We start from the raw sequence: 24,027 nt of genomic DNA, 5'->3' as shown, positions 1-24,027 counted from the left end.
GTTGCTTGTTTCCACTTTGTTTTCTCGCGAATTCCTGTTCGATCAAAATAGATCCACGACTTCAGTTTTGCCGGTTGGGACCATGACAAAATGTAGTGACTGTTCAGAGCGAGGTAAAGTTTATTCATTTGTTACTGTAACGTCGTGTATAAATGACTCCGTGCATACCCTGCGATTTATTTGAAAACAGAAGACAATTGTAACAGCATTTGCTCGATGACACTGACTGGGTCACCCGAGAAACTTACACAACTTGAAATTATCTGCGGAAGTTACGTTCAGCTCCAGTACATCGGAACCGCCACTAACACCATACAATCAGTACAATGGCGAGTAGCGATAGTTACGCAACGATCACAAGTACTCTATCTAGCGTGAAATTCCAACAGAGAAAGGTCAAGAACGGTAAAAATGACAAGACAAAATCTAAAAAGAAGACCTCCAACATGGAATGTACGCCAGTCGTTGTTGATTTTCGTCGTTTGTTTCAAAGCTCCAAGAGTTCCCTCGATGTTATACCAGGGGTAAGTTTTCGGCAGTATTTGTAACTTATTGAGGTACTATTCTCATAACACAACACAAAACATTACGTGAGTGACGTAGTTACTGAACACATGTTGCCATGGAAACCACATGCTAAAAGACGCGATACCACGTGCTGGGATGAAGATCGAGCAGTAGTTATTTTTGTTATGAAGAAATAATTTGTTATAATCACCCTTTAAAATAACATCAGATCTGATAATGCAAAATTATATCATCACTTACTGGTGTACTTAAAATTAGTTTGTTTCATTTGAAATAAACTACCCTAAATTTCATTTTTTTATTGCCATTTACAATTTACAACACCCTCCCAAACTTCATTTGAAACCAAAGAAGATGCATTCACTTTCTATAGGAGCCATTTAATAACATACTCATTTTTAGTTACTGTATTTACCAGTATTGTGATAAATTTTTGTTTACTCTTTTCTTTGTAATTATATAACTTGCCTAATATCCAGTGTTGAGCACTGTGTTAAAAGCCGGTCCTAAATTTGCTGAGTTCTACACAGTTTTCAAGCATCATCGCTATTTTGTGCATGCATAACTTAGGAAAAATTTAAAAAAAATGGTGAAATATGGTATTTGAATTTGTATTACTGTAAAATCTGTATTAGAAGTCAAACCCATTCTTTTTGTACAATTTAGAAAGAAGAAATTACAATTTCTCATATTTGTAGATGCTCTCATAAAAGCCGCATTCTCTCTGTTGCATTATATCATTTTAATAGAAACCGCGGCTTCTAATAATAGTAGTTATAGCGTTTTCTTTTTAGGAGGGGTTGCACTTTGCAGAGTGCATGTCAATCTAGATGTGTAGCCATCAAGACTTGTTTTCCGTACCATCTAGATCCAAACTATAGCCTATTTACTGTCACCACCATTTTGTTTCGATCACCAAAACAGCAACATTGCAAGTTAAGTTGTTGTCTGGTTTGATGTGTGTATCTGGAGCTAGTTTCATGATTTGAACAAGTTAGGTTAAACCAACCTCAACCAGAGATATCAAACTAATAGTGACAGATTCAAACACGTCAAATATAGAAGATTATGATGCAATTACCTTTCAGTTCATTTCATCCAATCATAAAAATATCTACAGCATATCTAAGTTATCTATACAATATGTAAGTACTGTTCGAACGCAGTTCGAAAACGGGGACTTATGTTTTGACCTCTGTGCGTGTGTGCGTGCATGTGTGTGTGCGTGCGTCTGTGCATGCGTCCAGACCTGTATCTTAGAAATGCCTGGACCAATCACAATCAAACTTCACACATACTTCATACATGATATTATACATATGCATGTCAATTTGTTTCACGATCTGATTCAAGATGGCCGAATGGCGGCCATTTTTGTGCTAAAAATCATCAAAATCAAACATTTTCCAGCTGTTTACAGATGGATTTTGTTCAAACCTTGTATATATGTTGGACATTATAGGACCTTGATGCACATCATTTTCTTTCACGATCTGATTCAAGATGGTCGAATGGCGGCCATTTTTGTGCTAAAAATTCTAAAAATTAAGCATTTCTCGGCTGTTTACAGATGGATTTTGTTCAAACTTGGTATATACATTAGACATTATGGGACCTTGATGCACATCATTTTGTTTTACGATCTGATCCAAGATGGCCGAATGGCGGCCATTTTTGTTCTAAAAAATCCTAAAAATTAAGCATTTCTCGGCTGTTTACAGATGGATTTTGTTCAAACTTGGTATATACATTAGACATTAGGGACCTTGATGCAAATAATTTTATTATATCAGATAAGATTCAAAATGGTCGACTTTTCGTGCTAAAAAATCCTAAAAATCAAGCATTTCTCGGCTGTTTACAGATGGATTTTGTTCAAACTTAGTATATACATTAGACATTATGGGACCTTGATGCAAATAATTTTGTTTTTCAGATAAGATTCAAAATGGTCGACTGGCGGCAATTTTGTTTTAATGATTGGGCTTCTAGAGCCATATCTCTTATATGCTTTGACTGATTATATATTCAAATTTTATATATTCATTATACATCATGTTATATATATATATACATGTATTCAAAATGGCTGATTTTGAATGCTGTTCCAGAGCAATATCTCTCAATATGGACAAGTACTTGTTTGACGATCAGATACAAATGTCAATGATTTTAATTAATGTTAAAAAATCATATTCCTGACATGGTTATATTTCAGCTATATTACTATAAATAAAACTATATATCTTAAATTTGATAACTAACGGGGACTGTGCCATGCATGGCTTGTGAAATATTTGGATTTGAATGAAAGCTGATATATGGTATTTACAAATTGTTATAAATATGTTTATAATTAATTAATTATTTAATTGTTTAATTAATTATTTTTTTTATTTTTATTTATTTATTTATTTATTTATTTATTTATTTATTTATTTATTTATTTATTTATTCATTCATTCATTCATTCATTCATTCATTCATTTATTCATTTATTCATTTATTTATTTATTTCAACCCTTTTAAACTAGAAGCTCACCAATAGAAGTACATAAACAGAAATATATCACAGTAACACATGTTGTGTGTTACAGCTCTATATATGGTCTAATTCCACTAGCCACTGAAAATATTTATTCATTTCAGTGATTCAGATGCTAACTTGACCTCAACAATTCAATAGTATTTTCACAAAATATCCTAAATTTGTTCAATCTTTGTAGACAAATATCCATAATAATTAGAAATGTCCCATGATGCTAGTTGCGATTTTGGACAAAATATTTTAAGCCAATTTTGAGACAACTGTACTCCAAAATTTATTATTTGTCTGTGTTTTATTATTATATGTGATGAATCAGAGACATTATATCCAGTCTGAATTATTCAATTGCTCATTTGTTGAAGTTGGAACAGCTGTTTCATTCATATAACATGTATTGGTATTATATAAATAAACAATACCACCTAGCACCATGTGCTACTCTCCTTCCTACTTAACTATTCATTTAATAAGCAATTTATATAAACTACAGCGATGTGATTGGTCATATGACATACTTATTTCATTGAAGTATGTGCATATGGGCTGATAAACCATACAGTAACGTTAAATTCACAATTGCTTTCAATCATCATTTGATGTTTTTATACAATTACAAATAAATCAGTGTTCTCCCCAGGAATTTTTACCACTGTTGCGGCCTAATTTGCATATAATTTGCATATCATTTACATAATAATAGAAATTGACCAAAGCACATTCACACCCACACAATAAACAACATATATTTAAAAAACAAAGTGGCAGATATTTATTTGCTTCACACAGTGTTATAAACACTTTTATTTTGGGCACTTTTGTAATATTATGAGCTCCGTCACAGTGGAAATATATTTTTTTTTGGAGTCAAAATATTACGTTCCACAATATAGAAGAGTTTGAATTTAAAAATTTAACATTCTCGAAATGCAAATGCTGCAGACTAAAAAGAAACAAATAAATTGTAAAAGGTTAAATGAAATTAATTTGAAACGTTTGAGCCAGGATATTGTTCACGACTTTCATGATCTTAATTACTACAAAATTCTCCTTCAAAAAATCGACCACGTAATTATTTGGCGGATTCCTGGTTATTATTCCGATCATCAGCTTCTACAACGAACAAATAACACTTCCAAACGATCATCAAAATTACGACGTGACATAACTTACTTCGCGATGTTATACACAGGTTATACCAATAATTCCTCTTACTCAGTCATGATGCCATGCAAAAATTAAATACTTTTTTTTTATATGAGAAAAACATAAAATTTGAACGAGTTTTATCGGGAGAAGTTATTTTTGATCACTCGATCACTTCGGTGAAAAACACAGACCCGCCATGATAGTTATGACGCATTAGTTGACCGGCATGTGTCCTTTGACCCGGTGGGTCAAAAACGCCATTAACGAATCAGAATGCCGCATGGTAATGCCGGTAGAACCCGAAGTTTTCCGAATGATCGTGATCATAAAAATTACATTGCGGAAGTAAAGCGATGTCGTAGCACGATGTGTTGGTATGAATTTCAGATGAAAACTGCATGATGGTTTTCGAAAGAGGTGATTAGAAATTTTTAAAAGGTAAAAGAAGTCTTGAAAGAAGAGTTTTTACATGATTCACGATGATAACAGTTCAAATGTATTTTACCCAATCACGCAATAAACACGTTCTTTTTAAATCAATTTTAACATTTCATGTACTTTTATTATTTACTTTATTAATCTGAAAACCTAAAAAGAAATGTTAAATCTTTCTTTACAGTATTAATAAAGCATTATTCTATTCTATTCGTTGTTTTTTCTTGAGTAGCGTAAACTGATCGTGAACTCCGCTTTGCCCATGTTACATCGGGTGGAATTGATTTTGAAAGAATTTTAGCTTTCAATTTAAAGACTGCGTCTATCGTCAGAAAGTATTTACTTACAAACAAAGAGGTGCTAATTTTACAAAATTGACTTGTATTGTTCAATCGCGGGACTATGTCTATTGTTTACAAATTATTATCCACGACTGGCAGGATGCATGTCGGTCGGTACGTAAGTATAATAACAATATGGCAATAGTCCTGGTCGGAAGCGTTTCCGTGGTGGTCGCTAATTTTGAGTGCCGGTCGGGCCGACAAGTGTGACGAGATCCCTAATGAAAAAAGCACTGTGGCGGTCTTGCTAATCACCGTGGCGGTGTCAGACCAGTGTGGCGGCAAATCGAAGCACTGTGGCGGGACCGCCACGCTGTTTACATCCTGGGGAGAACACTGGTTTTTTTAGTACTTGAAGAAAAAAAAAATATTATTATGATCACAGACCCATTTTCTTCATTTTTATCAGTATTTATAAATTTCACATTTCAACTGACCAATGGAATAACATTAGAACATTTTCAAATGATGTCACTGCACACTGTGGTAGTTGATTGGTTGGTTGGTTTTATTCCAATTGCCATTGAAATTTTTAAATATTGATAAAAATCAAGCAAATGGGTTTGTGGTCATTATATTAAAAGCTGCAAGCTTAAAATTGTTAGCATATTGGTTCGATGCACTTGAAATGCCACCAAAATGCTTTTTTTTTTCTGGCAGGTGCCTCTATTGGAGACTTTCTAAAGCCAAAAAAAGAAAATTTGGTTCTTGTCTTCTTAGCAAATACAGGCATTAAAGCATATACCCTAGGAACTATGATTAATGGTTTATTTGGACCGACCGATCAATCTTCCTTTGAAACAGAAAACAAACATTTTTCCAATGTGCTGTATGTGGTGCAGTTTACCTGTACACAAAAGCGCAGTTGATGTGCAGGTATCAAATGGAAGTGTATAATAACGAGAAGCAAAACTAATTTTTGTTTCGTTCCAAATAGAGAAACAAATAACATGACCCTTTATGTGACGATAATGTTGTGTCATTAAAATTAATATTCTATATTGATCTATATCTGCAAACAATTAATGACCAAAAATGCTTAAAATACCTTTTTTTTTCATCATGTATTTCACACTGACAGAATAAACACAGTGAATATGCAAGGCATCAGTCTAGAATATTCTTTTATAAAATTTTACTTGATTATGGGTTTTTTTTCATTTGAAATCAGGAGGGGCTTGCTGAAGTAGGTTTTATGCAAATATTTTACTCAAATATGCCAGACGACATTTTTATTCACATTTGTTTTTACATTGCATAGTCATTATGGTAATGTTTGCTTTTCTTTTCTTCCTTCACATTAACTTTTTTCGCCAGCTCTAGTTTTCAATTTGTATACATATAGCAATAAGTTCTGTGATTGGTTGCTATGGACAGAAGTGCATCCAATGATCCTTGTTATAAATATTTACATGTATATAAATGTTTATTTATATATTTATCTATTTTTCAGGTTTCAAATAAGCACCTACTACACACTGTAGTAGCTTTATATGATAACAGTCTGCCAGACATTACTCCAGAAGTGTTATACGCAACAGTGTGTGATAAATGGGCCAGGACATTATTACTTCTCAGGGACACTCAAGGTATTGCATTGCTTATTACTTCATGCCATATATCTGTTTTGTAGGGTCTACGTTTCTGCATGGTTACCAAATAAGATAACTGTGGTTTATGCTTATGACCAGAGATAATATTGCACCAGTTGCTAGGTTCAAATCACACAAATTAAATAAATAAGAAAATTATATAACTTTTAAATTATTTTTGTCTTGAACTACTTGCTTGTATAAATACAGAATTAAGACTACTATACCAATTACTTTCATTTTACTAGTTTAATTTCTGCTGAAAATCACTGTTTTGGTATTTTCACTGATTTGTCATAAATTACAATCATTAGGGAAAATAAATATTTTCACTGGATTTTGGTTTGCACTTCCAATATGGCAACTGTGATGTCATAATCAGTCATCAATGATGTCATAATCAGTCATCAGTTATGTCATAATCAGCAACTATGATGTCATAATTTGATTGTTTACTGTTTACAGTGATTGGATAACCGAAGGAAGACCATGAGGTCTAAAATATGATTTGTCATTTTTGCCTTCAAAGACACATCTTTATATATATAAACTTTTGAAATAAAGACCTGATTTTTGAGTCATAGCATCAAAATTGTAAAAGGGATGTATATAAATGTAGCATCTGCATAATTAATGCAGGCAGCTCTTGTGAAATAATCTTTTAAGGATATGCCTTTTGAAAACTTAGACAAGCCGGTAGGCTGATTGGTGATCCGCTTCGCTCAAAATACAAACAACATGTTTTCGGCTGTTGCCATGGTAGGACATTAACATGAAGCTAACGTCGGTTTACAACTAAAACCGGGGCCCCATATACATTCAGTCTTCCGAAGTCACTTCACTTTATTACTACCGGGTAGTGCATAACTTTTTATTTCTGACTGTTTTGCGATTGTATTTCTAGATTCTTTGATTGAATCATAGACAGTATAGTAGGAAATACAAGCAACTCCAGTGATTCTACTGTAACAGAATGGGCTGGAAAAAAGTTAAGCTGATTTACGCTAACTGTTAGCATAAACAAAATTTTTATTTTTATTTCTCGTAAAATGCGTGTTTTTTAGGTGGCTAGGTTGACGAGTCGCCTAAGGTATTCTAGTCTTTGCGAATATATTACAAAATGGTGGTTATTGATCATGAGTTTGCATATGTAGATGATTTGCTCGATGTTCGATGATGGTCGAAATGACAGTGAAGAAGATCCAAACACAGTAGACACAGCCATTCATGCTAACAACCCTGTTTGGGATTCAGAGCTTGAGCAGCAACCCGGAAAGTAGTAGAGATTTGCGTTTTCTTGATCATCACGTAAAAAAAAACTTTGAAACAATTTGAAATGCTAACAAAAAAACGAATATAGTGTCAGTGAAAATAACATAATAAAGAGAATCGTGCCTTTTTTTAACAGTATTTGAGTTATTTTGTTGAAAACACAGGTACAAACTTAGACACTCGTTTCGGTTTAAGGACTGAATGTGTAGCCAAGATGGCTACTGACATGAAAACAGACGGATTGAAAGTACATTTGAAAAAAATTGCAAGGCAGAGAACAATAAACACCAACATAGTCGGTGTAAAATAATATAATAAGAAGATTTATGCATCATGAAAACAAAAATATTCAAATATTTTATCAAAAATGGGGTACAAACTGTAAGTAACATTTTGCTACCACCACATTTACCGGTAGTTGACATGTACGAAACATCACTGTTGTCTGAAACTAACTTTCAATTTTATTAAACAGGAACATATATATTAAAATTAATATTTACTAGAGGACCACGGTCACAAGAACAACTGATAACTATTGTGTGTTTGAAAGATGCGTATTCCGGGAAGAAAAAAAATCGTTTATGGAGAGATACTTGTAGTTCGATACGAAAGTACTGACATAGCATCGAAGTAAATATGACATCATTGTTTACTTGCTCATTGTAATATTCCAGCCCAGCTTGCTTTGGCATCTGGCGTTTGACTTTGATGTTTGCTGCAGTTGCATGTCTTTCTTACTACCGCGGTATACTGTCTGTGATTGAATGCAGCATTTACATCTCAATCAAAGTTGCATTGGGACTTACATTAAATCGACCCAGCCAAAAAAATCACAGAGGAGTTAAAAAGCTGTTCCTGGTGAAAAATTATCCCAACTTTGAGATCAAATTTCTTGGTAATGAAAAAGAGATATAAAAAAAACAAATAGTAACTTTGTTCCCACACTCAAGCTGAGTAGAATGAGCTATGTCTGAGATTTGTATTCCTAGATTTGTGGGGGGGGGGGGGATACATTTGGCACGAAGCTATTCAAAAATCTTTTTCTTTTTTTTTCTGTTGCCATGGCTACAGTGGACCAGAATTTCCCCCCAGATTTTACCACCTAACTAAAGTGGAGGTGTGACCTGCCTGCCAAGTTTGGGTAAAATAAAAAAAACACATTAATACATGAAGACACTGTAAATCAAACACACGCACACAAAAGTGATTTTAAGGGCAATCCTAGTAGAGTGGATCAACATTATGTCATTATAAGGAAAATTTTACATTTTTGGAAATTCAACAACCAATACAGCCTAAAACATTACTTAAACTGTGTTTCACTCCCAGAATTTCTCTTCCAAAATTTTCTGCACTTCTGAACCCTAATTTTGTAGCCAACAGACAAAATTTGAGTAAATGGGACTATTTTGTGATGAAAATCGGGGGAACTGGTGGTTGAACGGTTAAAATTAGATAATAGCTGTCTGTTTTTATAAGAAAATTTCTCTACAGGATGCTTGAATGTATTTTGATAGCCATTATAGTTGCTATCTGTCCAGGGACTTCCTGTTCACTGCTAAAAAAAAATCTAGCAACAGTCCCTCACAAAATTTGATTTTTTAGAAACAAAACTCAGCATGGCCAAAAACACCCAGACTTTGTTCAGTTAAACAAATTAAACGAACGAATAAAAATTGAGAAGAAATCTACATTATAGGTCAAGAAAATAGTCTTATTAGGTAGGCCTCATGAGATCTTATCAGGAAATTAAGAATAAGGAATCAATTTAAGATCACATTAAACAGACAATGTTATTAATTATACTGTATAGGCATAACTTATTCCCTGAGTTGTAATTTCGCTATTTTCGCGGATAAGTAAAATTTGCTAAATTAAATCCACATGAACATAACTATAGAACTCATTGTTTATCTGCTAAATTCTCTGAATTAAAACGCAGTGAATACGCTCAAAACATCAAAAGTGAAATTAAATGTCAGTGAAAATAAATGATTTTACATTAAGTGGTATGGCCTTGGAAGGTGTCCCCAGGTATTGCAGTGACATCATCTATCTGTGGCATTATATGTTATAATGCCATTTTCATATATCATATCATATATTTTTGAGATATTTAGAATATATGCATTAATTATTCACAGGGTTTTAATTTTGTTATTTTTGTTGATATGTAAAATCTGCTAAATTGAATCCACATGAAGATGTAAAATAACAATGGAACTCCCTGGCAAATTGATGAACTTAAACCCCAGTGAGCATGATCAAAGTACCAAAGTAGTGCCAGTGAAAACAAATGGTTTTACAGTATTTGCTTACTGTATTTGCGTTATTAGCGTATCTTCAATAGAAGCATATATAAAAGAACAAAGACATTTATTGTATTCTGAAATCATTCAGATATGGCTTTTTATAACAATAGACAAATTGTTGTTATTTATGTAAGCAGAGAAAATACAGTATTGTAGTTTGGATCATTAAAATGCGACCTATTTCAACAATAGACGTACCTCTGTCTATTACATAGGTTTATACAATGTATACTACTAATAGAGTAAATACAGTGTATGGATTTGTTATAGTTATGATAACATAAAAGCTAGTGAATAAAATGTACTTAATACTATTTATTTTTCACACCATTCCTAGATGTAATAGCTGAGATAAATAGCCGAGAATTTGATAAGAAAGAGAAAAGTGAGCAAGAACCCATTGTGAATGGAGACATAGAGAAAGATGATAAGGAGGAGAAAGTTGAAAAGGAGGACAAAGAAGAAGAAGCACGTGTCGGTAGATTTGCTGATGTCTTCAGTGATACTGATAGTGAAGATGAAGAAGACGATGATAGGTGAGATTTGTTATCAACTAATTTTACTTGAAATCTATTTAGTATTTTGAATGGAGATTCATTTGAAAATAAAATCCTGGAGACTTGTGTTTTTGACTATCCTAAGCGAAGACATTGTCTTTTGAGTTTTTGGTTGAAATCAATTAATTACCTGAATATGACCTACTTGTGCATAATCGTAATTATGAGCAAAATATTTTGAATAAACAAGATATGGTAATATATGATGATGATGATCGCATTGTACATTTCAACACATACTGATATTTTCAATTCAAGCTCCTTTCTCAGCTAACAGGTGTTTTTTCTAAGTTACAAAAATATTGCCTTGTAGATATTTAATTCACTGATACCTCTGACTCTGCCAGGGTGATCACATGACCTAGGCCTACATGTTAATACCTAGGTTGCAATATAGTTTTCAACAGAAAAAATTATAAACTATGTATGTATGTATGTATGTATGTATGTATTTATGATAATGCAGATGTATGTCAAGGCTGGTCAGGAATTATTTTATAGTCTCTCCTGTAGAACATCAATCAATTTCTGGTGTTCCCAGGTGCATGTCTGTGTTACATATGTCATCATCCATTAATCCTTCATTACATTCTCTAATTTTGTAGTGAAAGTGAGGAAGAAGATTACTCTGAAGGCATTGGGGATTTTTTAAAAGTTGTGAGAAAAAGAAGGAAAAACAGAAACTCCAGGAAAACACATGATCAAGATATTCAGCCAGAGTTTGTGGGAATTGAAAATAGACTGGTTGGGTGTGCAACATGGGAAAAGTCACATGTGTGAGTACCAAGCACAATTTTGAATTCTCATGTTATTCAGGAAATCCACTATGCAGTTTTCAGGTGAAAAACAAATCAGTTTTGTTTATAAAGACACTTGAAAATTGTTGCTGTATTATTATCTACGTTTTGTGAAGGTTATGTTTTTCAGAACCTATGGTATTAGGCTAAAAAGAATGTACTAGTATATACAGGGCCCTTTCGCTATGTCATGCCTCAGTAAGTCGTGATTTCGGCTAAGTCACAGGTAGTTGGATGACTCCCAAACAATTTTCACTGGGAGAAATAATGTAATTATTCACATCATCTCATATTAACATGAATACCTTTAATTTCAGGAGACCCGGCGAAAAAATAATCCAGATTGATTTATTAGTTGTGAGGAAAAGATACAGAAAGTGGGGAATTGGCAAATATTTACTGCAGGTATGGCCATATATAGCAATATTCTTTTATATATGCACATGATTAGCATAATTGCATATAATTAGCATAATTTTGCATGTTATTAGCATCTATAATGAAATTTACTATAAAAAATTCACTTTTGTTCTGATTTTATTTAAAATTTCTCAAACAAGTCTCAAACAAGTTTAAGGATCATGGTTTTTGTGTTAAAAAATCAAAATCAAAATCATATATCTGTTACTTGTTACTTGTTACTTTTGACTTTAATAGCATCGATAAAGAGCCATTGTTCGAAATGTCTAGTTATTTTGAATAGAGTTATCAACTTTTCATCCCTGATTTTGCCACTTTAAAATACTTTCATATAAAACTGCAATTTTGCATTACTTTCAGAGCATGAAAGACACATCACTGGTCGGTTTATACGATTCAATAGTAGTTTACGCGGACCATTCTGCGATGGATTTCTTTGCAAACTATGGTTTCAGTGATGATTATGTCCTTAATAGTAAATATAAAGAAATTGCTGATAACTGGACAAATAGTACTTTAATGTGTTACATTCCACCATTTACAAGTAAGTACATTGGAGTGGAATTAGTACATGACAGTTTCAATACTTGCGTTATTAGTAATGTGTACACTTCTATAAATGACATAGGTGTATCTGTGCTTGAATTACCCAGCATACAATAATTTGATTTCTCTGAACTTCCATCTCTGGTTGCAGAAGGCTGATAACCATGTCACACAAATAACTGCTGCCATAATACAAATGATATTGTTGCCATGGTGCAAGTAACTGTTGTTGCCATGGTGCAAGTCAATGGGGTTTTCCATGATGTGTGATGTTTTCTTCTGATTGTCTTCAGCTACTTTTCAGTCCATTGCCAGTTTGTTCTCTCTCATGCAGCATGAATAAATATGACCTTATTAAATGTGCATGTAATTCTAAGTATCCAGTCATTGATGCAGTTATATTCCAAATTAATATGAAAAATACTATCCTGATTGCTTTAATACTTGGTATGTAGGTGTACTTTGAGTAGACCATGTCAATTCCATGATATTTTCAATTCTCTAATTTTAGTGAATATCTGTTTTTCATGTACTATTAAACCAGATATTTTAATGTTTCTACACCTAAAATAATCTGAATGTATTACATGTGTCCTTCTAATAGAGATGTACAAATGCTATGTATCTTTATCTTTGCTCATCAAGAAATGTACATCTATTTCTAGCCGTCCAAAATTCACTCTATCACATTCCCTCTATCACGTGACCCTATGTATGAAAACCTCTCTAAGAGATAAGTATGAACACTGCCCTCTATCAGCATAGCTATGGTAACACCCTTTCACTATAGATAACAAAGTAAAATGATGATTTATTCAAATCCTGATGATCAAGCAGTTCTCTGCAGTTATTTAAAACATCTATATAGTTTCTATGTGAACTATGCTTTGTAGCTGCTCAATTTGAAATCACGCCAATTAAAGTGTATTTCAGGGTGATTTGACATGCAATAAATTCTTAAACTTTGTAACTCATAGCATCTATGTACAGAAGTAAAGTTTTATCATCATCAAATAGTGAGCAATGTTATTCACACTTATCTGGGTCCAACTTTTTCTCTAATTTCTGTTTACTCTGCTTACAGCCCAGACAGTGCTTGGTGAAACAGACCATGAATTCGATCTGAAACTGTTGGATCTTGAAATGCAGAAATGGTCAGAAAGAAGCAAAGAGGCGTACCAGGCACAGTATGCATGCATGGCTAGAATGAAGAATGAAGTCATCGCTCTCAAAGCATTGGTAAATATTTAATTTAAACCAATTTACATACTGTGAAAATAAATTTTTTAGCAGTGACCATTTTAAAAGGGGATGGTGTGCATTTTTTTGTTTATCACTGTGAACATGTTGCTTCAATTTTTTTGACTTTTGAGAGTCAGTAAAAATCATGAAATTTTGTAAAAAACCTAAAGGTCCTAAAAAGTTGGAGCCACAGCGACTATCAGCAAATTTTACCACTATGAATACCATTAAATTTGTCTATTTTTTAAATTCATGTAAAACTCAATGGTAATTCATTTCTAGCTATGCATGTTCATTTGCACTATTAGGATAATATATAACCTGACATTAACCTTTTTATTCTCATTTCATATCACAAAGCTCATTTTTAAATAAATGTGTAATATAAAAATACAAAATTTTTTACACAAAACCTCAGTTGATAATATTTCAGCCAGAATTGATTTTTGCTTAAAAGACATTTTTCATGCTCAGTATGGAATTTATTTGCACTGATTTTTGACAAGTTGAATGCAAAGTATAAAAAAAAAGGTATATTCACTGGAATCTAGTTTCCTTGAATCATCAGCAGCAAAATAGCGAAAATAAAGTATTTTACCTTACAGTAAATGAAAATCATTCTCCCTAGTTTAGTTCTGCTGTCTCTATCCCAGAATTTATTGCCAATGTTTATTTTTTGTTTGTCCTTCATGATTTGGGAAAAATGCTATTGACTGACAAAATCTGTTACGGTAATTGTGTTTAATTTTAGGCCGCTTCACAACAAGACGTCATATCATACCTACAGAGTGAAGTCACAAATTTACAGAGATCCAAATTCAAAATGGGTGAGTTCAAATCATGTCATGTGTGTGAATACTAAGTTAATAACATTACTTACTGATGCCAATTTTTCTCATTCATTTTGGCTATCCATGGAAGCTTTCAACAGATGATGTATTGACAGCTAGAAAGTGCTGCAGAACTTGCATATTTTTCTCCATTCTTTATAATCTATGTAAAAATAAGAAACAACAACTGCCACAAGATTTTTTGATTTTCCCTGAATCATGGAATTCCTGAATATTTGTCTTTCACGGCTTAAAGTTTAGAGTATTGTAATATTGTCAAGTCTTTTCCTATGCTTGTAATAAATTAATTTTGTTCCAAAATAATATACTATAAAATAATTGCTCCGTTAGTATCACATGTGCTTATGTAAATTTCAGATGTGTTTCTATCAAAATGACTAATATTTTCATGATTCAGTATAAAACAAATGCAATTTTTGGTTTATACACATTTCTGTTGCAGATTGGCTTTTAATAGAACAAATATGGTATGGAAAATGAAATAAAAGAAGTAACAAAAATTATTACAAAGAAATTGTTATTTTTGTAATATTCAGTATATATATTTCTTTCTCTGTATTTTTTTTTTCTCAGAAAAAGAATTTCTACAATACCGGTTGTTGACATTAAAGACAGGACTCTCAAGCTCGTTAAGTGGGGTTCTTGCTGATGCATATGGTAAAGAATCATTTCAAGTACACCCCCAACCCCTTCTAACCCCTCCCAAACCCCTCTCCTATAAAAGCTATGATACCCCCGGTAATATTTGGTAGTAATAAATCACTGTGTAAAGGATTTATTCGAGATTGATACTTATATCAATTTCACAATCTTGTTGTTTTTGCTATGAAATTTTGTTTTTATTTTAATGCACTTTTATTGCACTCATTGGAGTATGACTTGTAGCATAGCAGTTGGCGGATCAGCCTCATGATTGGTTGATCTAAATTCAAGGCCATCACGCAACGTTTTGTTTCCGTGCACAGTGACTGGTTCACAGCCAAAAGATAAAATAATGACATCGTTCAATGTTGTTGTTATTAAATATACATGTACGTATATGTGTAACACTGTCTCAGCATATTACAAGTAGTGTTCATCTGTGAGTGACACAGTGCAATAACTTATATGTATTAATCACTATATTTACTGTTAGAACAGCTGGAGAGACAACAGTGACATTCAATGTCAAGGAACTGTCAAATGGCACAAAATTATGTGAAAACAAAATTATTATGAATGTTTTCTCTTAATCAAACTTGTTGCAAAACAATGACAATAACCGATGACAGACAAATTTAATATTTTTATAATTCCAGCAGACGATGAGAGTGGCGAAGGTTTAATTAGTGATCTTGAGAAACAAGTTGATGTCTTGAAAATAGCCAAGAAACACAGCGATGACAATCACATACTTGCGAATGAGAGTCACATTGGTAAGTACTCTATAGAATAAATAACCACTGAGTAGTGACAATCATGTACTCACCATTAATTGTATACTGGATTATAAACACATGACTTTAATACTTTAACCACAGACACAGCTCTGTTATGTAAGCACCTACTCTACTAATAAAGCATGTTTGGTATGCAAGACATTTAAATAAAGGCTTATTCAATAATAGACACCCCAAAAATATAAAAATATGTTCAATTTCAGTGACCCAAAATATACAAAATTAAATCAATTTAAGCATCCACAACTATGAGTTAAAACAGGAACTTTTTTTGAATGGAATTAAGTAAATAAGACCAAATACACAGAATGGTAAATATGAATTAAAGTTTTCTGGGTATGGGCACAAAATCGCCTAGCTACATGGCACGTCACAGTCTGCTTGTAAAAAACTTAGTTATTAGGCATCCTTTTTTGTGATGCGCCGTGGCCAAGGGAAAGATGCACCATGATCTGTAGCTGGGCAAATTGATGCCCTACACAAGCATTGGTTTGAGCCATGCATGCAGACACAGTACATGTTTACTTTGATTTCAATAATATTTACCATGTCATGTATTCAGTTGTATTTGTGTTTGTTAACCGTATTACAGGAACTTATCATTGTACTTTCTTTATTTGGAACAGTGTCCTCTATCGGTGATAATGCACAACAGTTATCAGTTTACCAAAATGACGATGGTGATAATGACACGGATGAGGATGAGGAAGAGGAAGATGACGAGGAGGAGGAGGATGAAGATGAGGAGGAGGATGAAGAGGAGGAGGAGAAGGAAGAAGAAGAGGAGGAAGATGGTGATGATGAAGATGTTAATGATGATGTGTTGTATTCTCCCAATGATTGGGAAGTCATGGAAGAATTCAAAATCGGCATGACAACAGATGAGAGAGTGGAGCAGGATTGTGAAATTACTTTGTTAACAAAGGTAAGAATTTAAAATGAGGTTTTATGTTATATCAAAAACAAAATTGGTTTTCTTTCTTGTCAATGTGCTTCTTGTTGAATATTGTGACATTGCTTTGTATTTTGGCATTCTCTTTTAATATTTTAATTAGACTAAATCTGTTTCGATGTCTCTTAACTGTTGGAAACGTACATGCCCTAGGCATGGATTGTTGATATTTATTGTCTAAAAAAAGCTCTAGTTGTTAACATTTTATTTATATTTTTTCAATTTTGTTCACAGGCCAATTTAACACTGAGTGCAAAGTCAATATTTAAGAGTAGAATAAACAGTTTAGTAGATCCAAGCATGTGTACAAGACTTTACTACTGTGGAAGCTTAGAAAGACCATATAGGACACAATTCAATCTCAAAAATGGATTCTCAGAGCAAGGTAAGTTTCATGTCCTTTCAAAGATTGTGCACAGTGGGCATTATTAATGAGTGTTCCCCAATAATGCATATTCTAAACTTCTAGAAATCCTGCATTATTCGTGAAATCAAACTTGAAAATCAGACAAACAAAGTTCATAGCATTGTTACAGTAGTGATGTTAATACAAAAAAAGAATTTTTTGGCTATACACATGTGATGCATTTTTCAATTTTGATGCATCCCAATGCCATGTTCCCCTCTGAAAGATCGGAATTTTGACATTGAACTATATAAAAAAAAAAAGAAATTCAAAATCATACAATTTTTGCGGCAGATGTTTAGTCCACATTATTCATGCACAATGTGTCATCTCGTAGAAGTTTGGAAATATTCCCTTATTCATAAGTAGTCACTGATGTTAGAAACAGTTTAACTTGCCAAAAATTAAGTCAAAATATCATAAATTATTGCTATTATAGGATGTATGGGGGTTCCATACATAAGGTGTGCACAGAAACCATATCCAGCCTGAATTACACATTGTGATTATAGTGACTATAATAAATAAATATAATTGTTATATCTCATCAGATTTTTCTCATGGTAAATATGGAGTTGGTTTATACTTCTCTCAGTATCCGTATAAAGCTGCTCAGTTCTCTGAAGTAAGTACAGTAAGTACCTGGGAAGTATTGGATTGAAGCGCCCTCTCTAGTGTCTGACTGTTCCATTAACACTCGTATAAGTATATACTGTTTGAAATGTCAACATGTATTGTTACAAATAAATGTGTGAAAAACTGAATAAATTGACCAATTGAAAACTTGATTTCTAGTTGGCTTATCTCACCCCGGTATCACATTGTTTGATTTTAGACTATGTGGTATATACCCCCCCCCCCCCCATTAACCCTAATTTGAAATGAAACTTCAATACTTATAGTATAAAAACAATAAAAGAACATTGATGTGTGGAACAAATAAAATTTGTTTAGTTCTTAAACTGCTTTGGGGAAGACAATGTTCTTTTGTCTTATTCTGCTGACAAGGATTTATAAATAGTGAATGAAGTTCAAAAATATCACTTTTATTACAGCTTGGAAAAATATTAGTTGCCGAGGTTGGTCTTGGTAAAACAGAAACTGTTATCAACAAGGAAGTGACTCGATGTAAACCTCCGGAAGGATACGACTCAATACTGGTGAGTTTTATAGCGCCTTCACACACATTTATGTAGAAACATTTCAAAGGCTGGTGGTCATCATGCAACTTGGGTCAAAGTTCATGTAAAGAAACATGTTTTTTTACACATTGTAAAAAGTCATGTGGGACGCTTAATGAACATTAGTAGTTCATATGGTGTTGATTCATATTTTCAAAATGTCTGTTGTATCTGAATATGTTTTAATGAATACCATGCATGAATTACTGTAAAATCTGTATTAGAGGCTGCATTCCCAATAGAAGCCATACCTATTCTTTTTGAAATAATGAGAACCAAAAATTGACCATTTCTCATATGTGTAAATGCTCAAATAGAAGTCGCATTCTCTCTGTTGCATTGTATCATTTTTAGTCCCCGTTCGGATGCAGTCCGAAAACGGAGACTTATGTTTTGACCTCCGTGTGTCCGTACGTGCATGCGTCTGTGCGTGCGTCCGGACCTGTATCTTAGAAATGCCTGGACCAATCACAATCAAACTTCACACATACATCATACATGATATTATACATATGCACGTGATTTTGTTTCACGATCTGATTCAAGATGGCCGAATGGTGGCCATTTTTGTGCTGAAAATCATCAAAATAAACCATTTCTCGGCTGTTTACAGATGGATTTTGTTCACACTTGGTATATACATTAGACATTATGGGACCTTGATGCAAATAATTTTGTTTTTCAGATAAGATTCAAAATGGCCGACTGGCGGCCATTTTGTATTCATGAATGTGGTTCTCGTGCCATATCTCTGCCTTGCTTTCACTGATTATGTTCAAATTTTAAATATTCATTATACATCATGTCATAGATAGACAGATATATTGGTTTGACGATCCTATTCAAAATGGCCAAATGGTAGCCTTTTTTGTGCTTAAACAATCATCAAATATCAAGCATTTCTGGCATTTATGGATGGATTTCGTTCAAACTTGGTACATATATTAGACATTACAGGTTCCTGATGCACATCATTTATTTTTCAGATCGGATTCAAAATGGCTGTCTGGTGGCCATTTTGTTTTAATGAATGGGCTTCTAGACTCATATCTCCGACTTGTTTTCACTGATAATATTTTCAAATTTTTAATATTCATTATACATTATGTTAAGATAAACAGATATATTGGTTTGACTTATTATATTTAAATTTTATATATTCGTTATACATCATGTTATATATATACATGTATTCAAAATGGCTGATTTTGAATGCTGTTCCAGAGCAATATCTCTCAATATGGACAAGTACTTTTTTGACGATCTAATACAAATGTAAATCATTTTAATTTAAAAAAATAATATTCCTGATATGGTTATATTCCAGCTATATTACTATAAACAAAACTATATATCTTAAATTTCATAACTAACAGGGACTGTGCCATGCATGGCTTGTTATAGAAGCCATGATTTCTAATACAGAATTTAGAGTAGTTGGAATCTCGATTTAGTGACCATGTTAGTCTGACAGACAAGGGGACCAACTTGGAATTTGAAGTCTATACAAATTGTTTTGATAGATTTTGATCTCTTAGAACATACATTTGATAAACCTGCATGATGTCACCCTCAGACAATTTTTCTAATTTGCATGAATCTAAAATGGCCACCATAGTACCATAAAACCATCTCCACCTCTAAATTAAAATTTGTCAGTGATTGAAAAAAACACATTCTTGCTCAAAGATACTGGAATGTCCATTAACCAGTCATGTGATCATTTGAACATGCCTTATTTGCATAAATACACTTTATTTACACAAAAGTCACCATATTAGTGATTTCTCACAAAAAGTTAAAATTTAGAATGATTTAGTATTTATATGGATCCAAAATGGCGACAATATTTGCATATTTGGAATTATAAATTGGCCTCCCTGTTGCATACAGTGAAATCAGCTGAACAGCTATTATTACACACACAAGGTTGTTGAATAAAGTATAATTTATACCACTCTGCTATTCATACATACTTTTGTAAGATATATCTTGGGACAACATACATGTATGGAAATTGAACTTGTAAAAAACTAGGGCAAATAGCCTAATGAATGCCGCCTTCCCCCAAGCACACTCGCCTATTATACAAGAAAAGAATAACCTTCTTCATTTTTCCACCTATTACATCTTGATCATTGTTTATTCTAGACTCCTGGGCGTTTATCACGTGGTATAGGCGATCTATCAAGTGGACCATGCCAGGAGTATGTGGTGTTTCATGCCTCGCAAGCATTGCCGCTTTACCTCATAGAGTACAAAATGGTGTGATGTCAAGAATGTGGCAGTACATGAAACATCACAAACCAAACAATGAGCTTGGTACAAAATAATGATTGACACAAAAATATGAATATGTTTCATATCTCATTAACAATGGCGTACCAATGACCTTATCTGATGGACAATCAGTTAGAGAAGAGGCTTCTATCTTTAAACTAAATTAGTACTATGTTCTATTTTTCAGTCTTTTTTTTAATTAAAGCGGCTTTTATAATATAAGTGCACTGAAGAGTACATTACGCTATCCTTGGTCTACAAGACCATCCATGGCTTTTATTTTTTCTAGTGGTTTTGGAGAGTCCCTGGGAGACCTCGGCAAGAACATTCAGCCGAGTACTACACCAAGTTTGTGTGAATATTAAACCTTGCGTGAACAGGGTAAAGAAACGTGTTACATCACACAATGTTGAAAAACTTAATGTTTTAACTGCGGTTGACAATTTATATCAGTGACTTCCTTGCTAAAGACTTGAAGGATCACAACAATTTTTCATAAAATGTGTTATTTTGCTTTGTTGATTGATTTTCTTGTTCTAACAAGTTCAAGAACGGTGGCCATGATGCTTTTCTTTCTGAACAAAACCATTCCATATTGAGAAAGGAAATATTATAAAAGTGACTAGTAATGGATCTATAATAATAACTTTTATAGGATGAGTGGTGTTTTGTTTAAGAAGGATTAGTAATGAATAAAATCATAACTTAGTTTACAGTCAATTGGGTTTAAATCTCAAATTTACCTCAAATTTGTATACGAGATAGGAATAAATTGTTCAAAGTTCTTCACGCCAGATTTCGGTAATTTTTAGATCAACTAATATTCTGAGCTAATACATACTTAGGTAGAAACAAACCTTATGTAATAATTCACGTTTATAGAGAATATGATCTATGTGTATTAATACTGACACCATAACATGTGGTAGTGTATTTGATTTAAATTTAACGCTTTGAATGCCAGTCAACTTCTCACAATATAAACATGCATATTTTTGCATTTGATCAATACTTGCAGCTAATGAAATATTTGGACCAAAATTAATAAAGAAATTATCGATGTAGAAAAATAAAACTGTGCAAAAAGGTGCACCCATATTTTGGTGGGTAAAGTAATAGAGTTCAAAGGTTTATAATTGTAACATTTGCATATTTCAGTGAACAATGTGTATGGATGGTTATCAACTGAACTAGGGAGATGTACACAATGCCCAATATTACAATACATGCTTTTCTGTTTTGTTATCACGCTGCCTGCACAGTAGCATAGTCACAAACATGTAATAGCTCTTGTGGTATACTGGTAGTTTCAATATTTGAGAATATATTTCCCTATTTCCAAGTTTTTCTCCATAAATTAAGGGATAGATCAAGCTAATTCTATATATCTTATTTGTGGTAATGTGTATGGCTTGTTTTCAAGTAAGATAAATGTTTTCTTTGTTATCCCTGGTGTTCCTTATTTGAGTGATACCATATACTCTGTACACAATCAAATGTGGAGTTGTTGTGTGGGAAGCAAAAGCACTAGGACTAAACTAACAAAGACTTCTTTATGCGATAGCTAGAGCACAAACTATGACAAAATCTACCGTCCATTAATAGTGCCATTAATGCTTTAGTCACAGTGTGCCTAAGGAAGTGTTTTCAGAAATATTATTTACAATCTTATATCTCCAATAAACATGTGACGTCCAATATACCGGTAAATGCACACATTAAAGCCACTGTGCTGGTCTGCGTTCCAAAAAGTACAAGTATATTTTTTAAAGAGAAATCTTGATATGACAATATACATATTTACATGCATGCATGCATTTCAAATTAGGAGGTGGGAATTCATTTGTTCCCCTCTGTGAAGTGGTAATAGACTTCCACACAGTTCAGTGTATTAAAGACAAACCATTCTGAAAATGACATTCATTTATTAACAATTGTCAAGTATGTACATTTTTTTTAGATTGTAAAGTATTTTAGTAAAATATTGGTGTTATTATGTACTTACAATAATAAAGACAAAATTAACAGTTTGTATCTGTTGTGTATGTTTTTTCTGGAGATGGACATCATCACATGGTTGGTATCGTGGGGAGAACAAATTATTTTCTTACCAAGGTACATTTGCTAAGTTTCTCCTATTTATGCACCTTACTCCCTGGTTTGATATAAAAACATTATTACATGGGTTAGCATGTTGAGAGTAATTCATTTTTAAATCGTTGCACAGGAATTCTTTATAAAATAATACTGTTACTACATTTTCATGATTTGTATTCTGCTAGAAATTATCGTTTTCCCCACAAATTAATCTGATAAACATCACCAAGACCTTTAAGATGTCTCAGTAAAAAGTCCAGGGAACCAATACAGTTGAGGTCTGGTCTGCATATCAACCCATGCAAGCCCTTCTTTTACCATGTAGTCAACGGCTAACTTGGCTCTCTCTTCTTCCCATTCCAATTTTTGCTTCAATTGTGGTATAGAAGTGTTTCCCGTGTCCTTGGCAGCTTGCAGTACACTTGTATGATCCATGTTTAGTTCTGCTGGGACAGACTGCACTAGATAATTATTTCCATCCCCAACTTTCAACAGTGTAAAACCATTGCCTAGAATTTTTAGTTTCTTTATAGCTCGCATCAAGTCGTCAGCGCTCACGTCTTGGGCTTGCTTCGACTTTCCTCTCGTTGTTCTCACTTTCAAAAGCAGCTCATTTAAATACATCAGTCCCCCATTTCTGTGTTGTGTCGCCAGGCATACCTCGATGATTTGGACCCCAAGTTCGTAGTAGAATTCACCCACACCGAGCATTTCAGACCAAAAACCTTTCCCCGACGCCAAAGGGTCGACGCCAATCGTGGCACACATTTCCTGAAACTGCGTTCGAAACTCTGGGCTTTTGCGAATATCATTCTTGTGTTTCGTAGCGAAGTCCTCCAGGTAGGTACGGAAAGCTTCGAGTTGCTTTGACATTTGAGCCAATTGGTCTTCCGCAATCGACGTTCCCTTGTCTTTGAATTTCGCTTCCGCTAATCGTTTCTTATTAATGGCTCCAACCCCACCACCTCGGCGACGCATTTTTACAACTACTCGGACAACAAATACTGCGACAAAACAAGCTACTAAATCCCGCAATCTTTTTTCCTCTAGTCAATTTCAGTCATAATTATTTGGTATTTGCA

General features: G+C 33.3%; 2 protein-coding genes across 4 annotated transcripts; one reads left to right on the top strand and one right to left on the bottom strand.

Moving 5' to 3' along the window:
- Positions 1 to 22,878, top strand: LOC100369444 (uncharacterized). 3 transcript variants are annotated; one of them, XM_085503079.1, is made up of 15 exons: positions 1 to 524; positions 6,452 to 6,587; positions 10,515 to 10,713; positions 11,340 to 11,510; positions 11,849 to 11,936; positions 12,312 to 12,495; positions 13,582 to 13,736; positions 14,491 to 14,566; positions 15,164 to 15,247; positions 15,892 to 16,005; positions 16,656 to 16,954; positions 17,216 to 17,366; positions 17,939 to 18,021; positions 18,443 to 18,547; positions 20,720 to 22,878. In XM_085503079.1, exons 1-15 carry the CDS (start codon positions 327 to 329, stop codon positions 20,837 to 20,839), a joined length of 2,163 nt encoding a protein of 720 aa, XP_085359205.1. In that variant the 5' UTR covers positions 1 to 326; the 3' UTR covers positions 20,840 to 22,878. The 3 variants fall into 3 exon arrangements, with proteins under 3 accessions (XP_085359205.1, XP_002742062.1, XP_085359204.1); XM_002742016.3 differs by having other exon boundaries at positions 15,889 to 16,005; positions 17,939 to 18,012; XM_085503078.1 differs by having other exon boundaries at positions 15,889 to 16,005.
- LOC100369594 (vacuolar-sorting protein SNF8-like) lies at positions 22,754 to 24,001 on the bottom strand. The gene has a single exon (XM_002742017.3). The coding sequence runs from the start codon at positions 23,921 to 23,923 to the stop codon at positions 23,180 to 23,182; it is 744 nt and encodes a 247-aa protein (XP_002742063.1). The 5' UTR covers positions 23,924 to 24,001; the 3' UTR covers positions 22,754 to 23,179.
- Positions 24,002 to 24,027: the final 26 nt, after the last annotated feature.

The sequence above is a fragment of the Saccoglossus kowalevskii genome, chromosome 9 (assembly GCF_978046115.1).
Source record: "Saccoglossus kowalevskii chromosome 9, keSacKowa6.1, whole genome shotgun sequence".
In the NCBI taxonomy this organism is placed as follows: Eukaryota; Metazoa; Hemichordata; class Enteropneusta; family Harrimaniidae; genus Saccoglossus; species Saccoglossus kowalevskii.
Note: the sequence above shows the minus strand (reverse complement) of the source record. Positions and strands in the feature narration are given on the sequence as shown.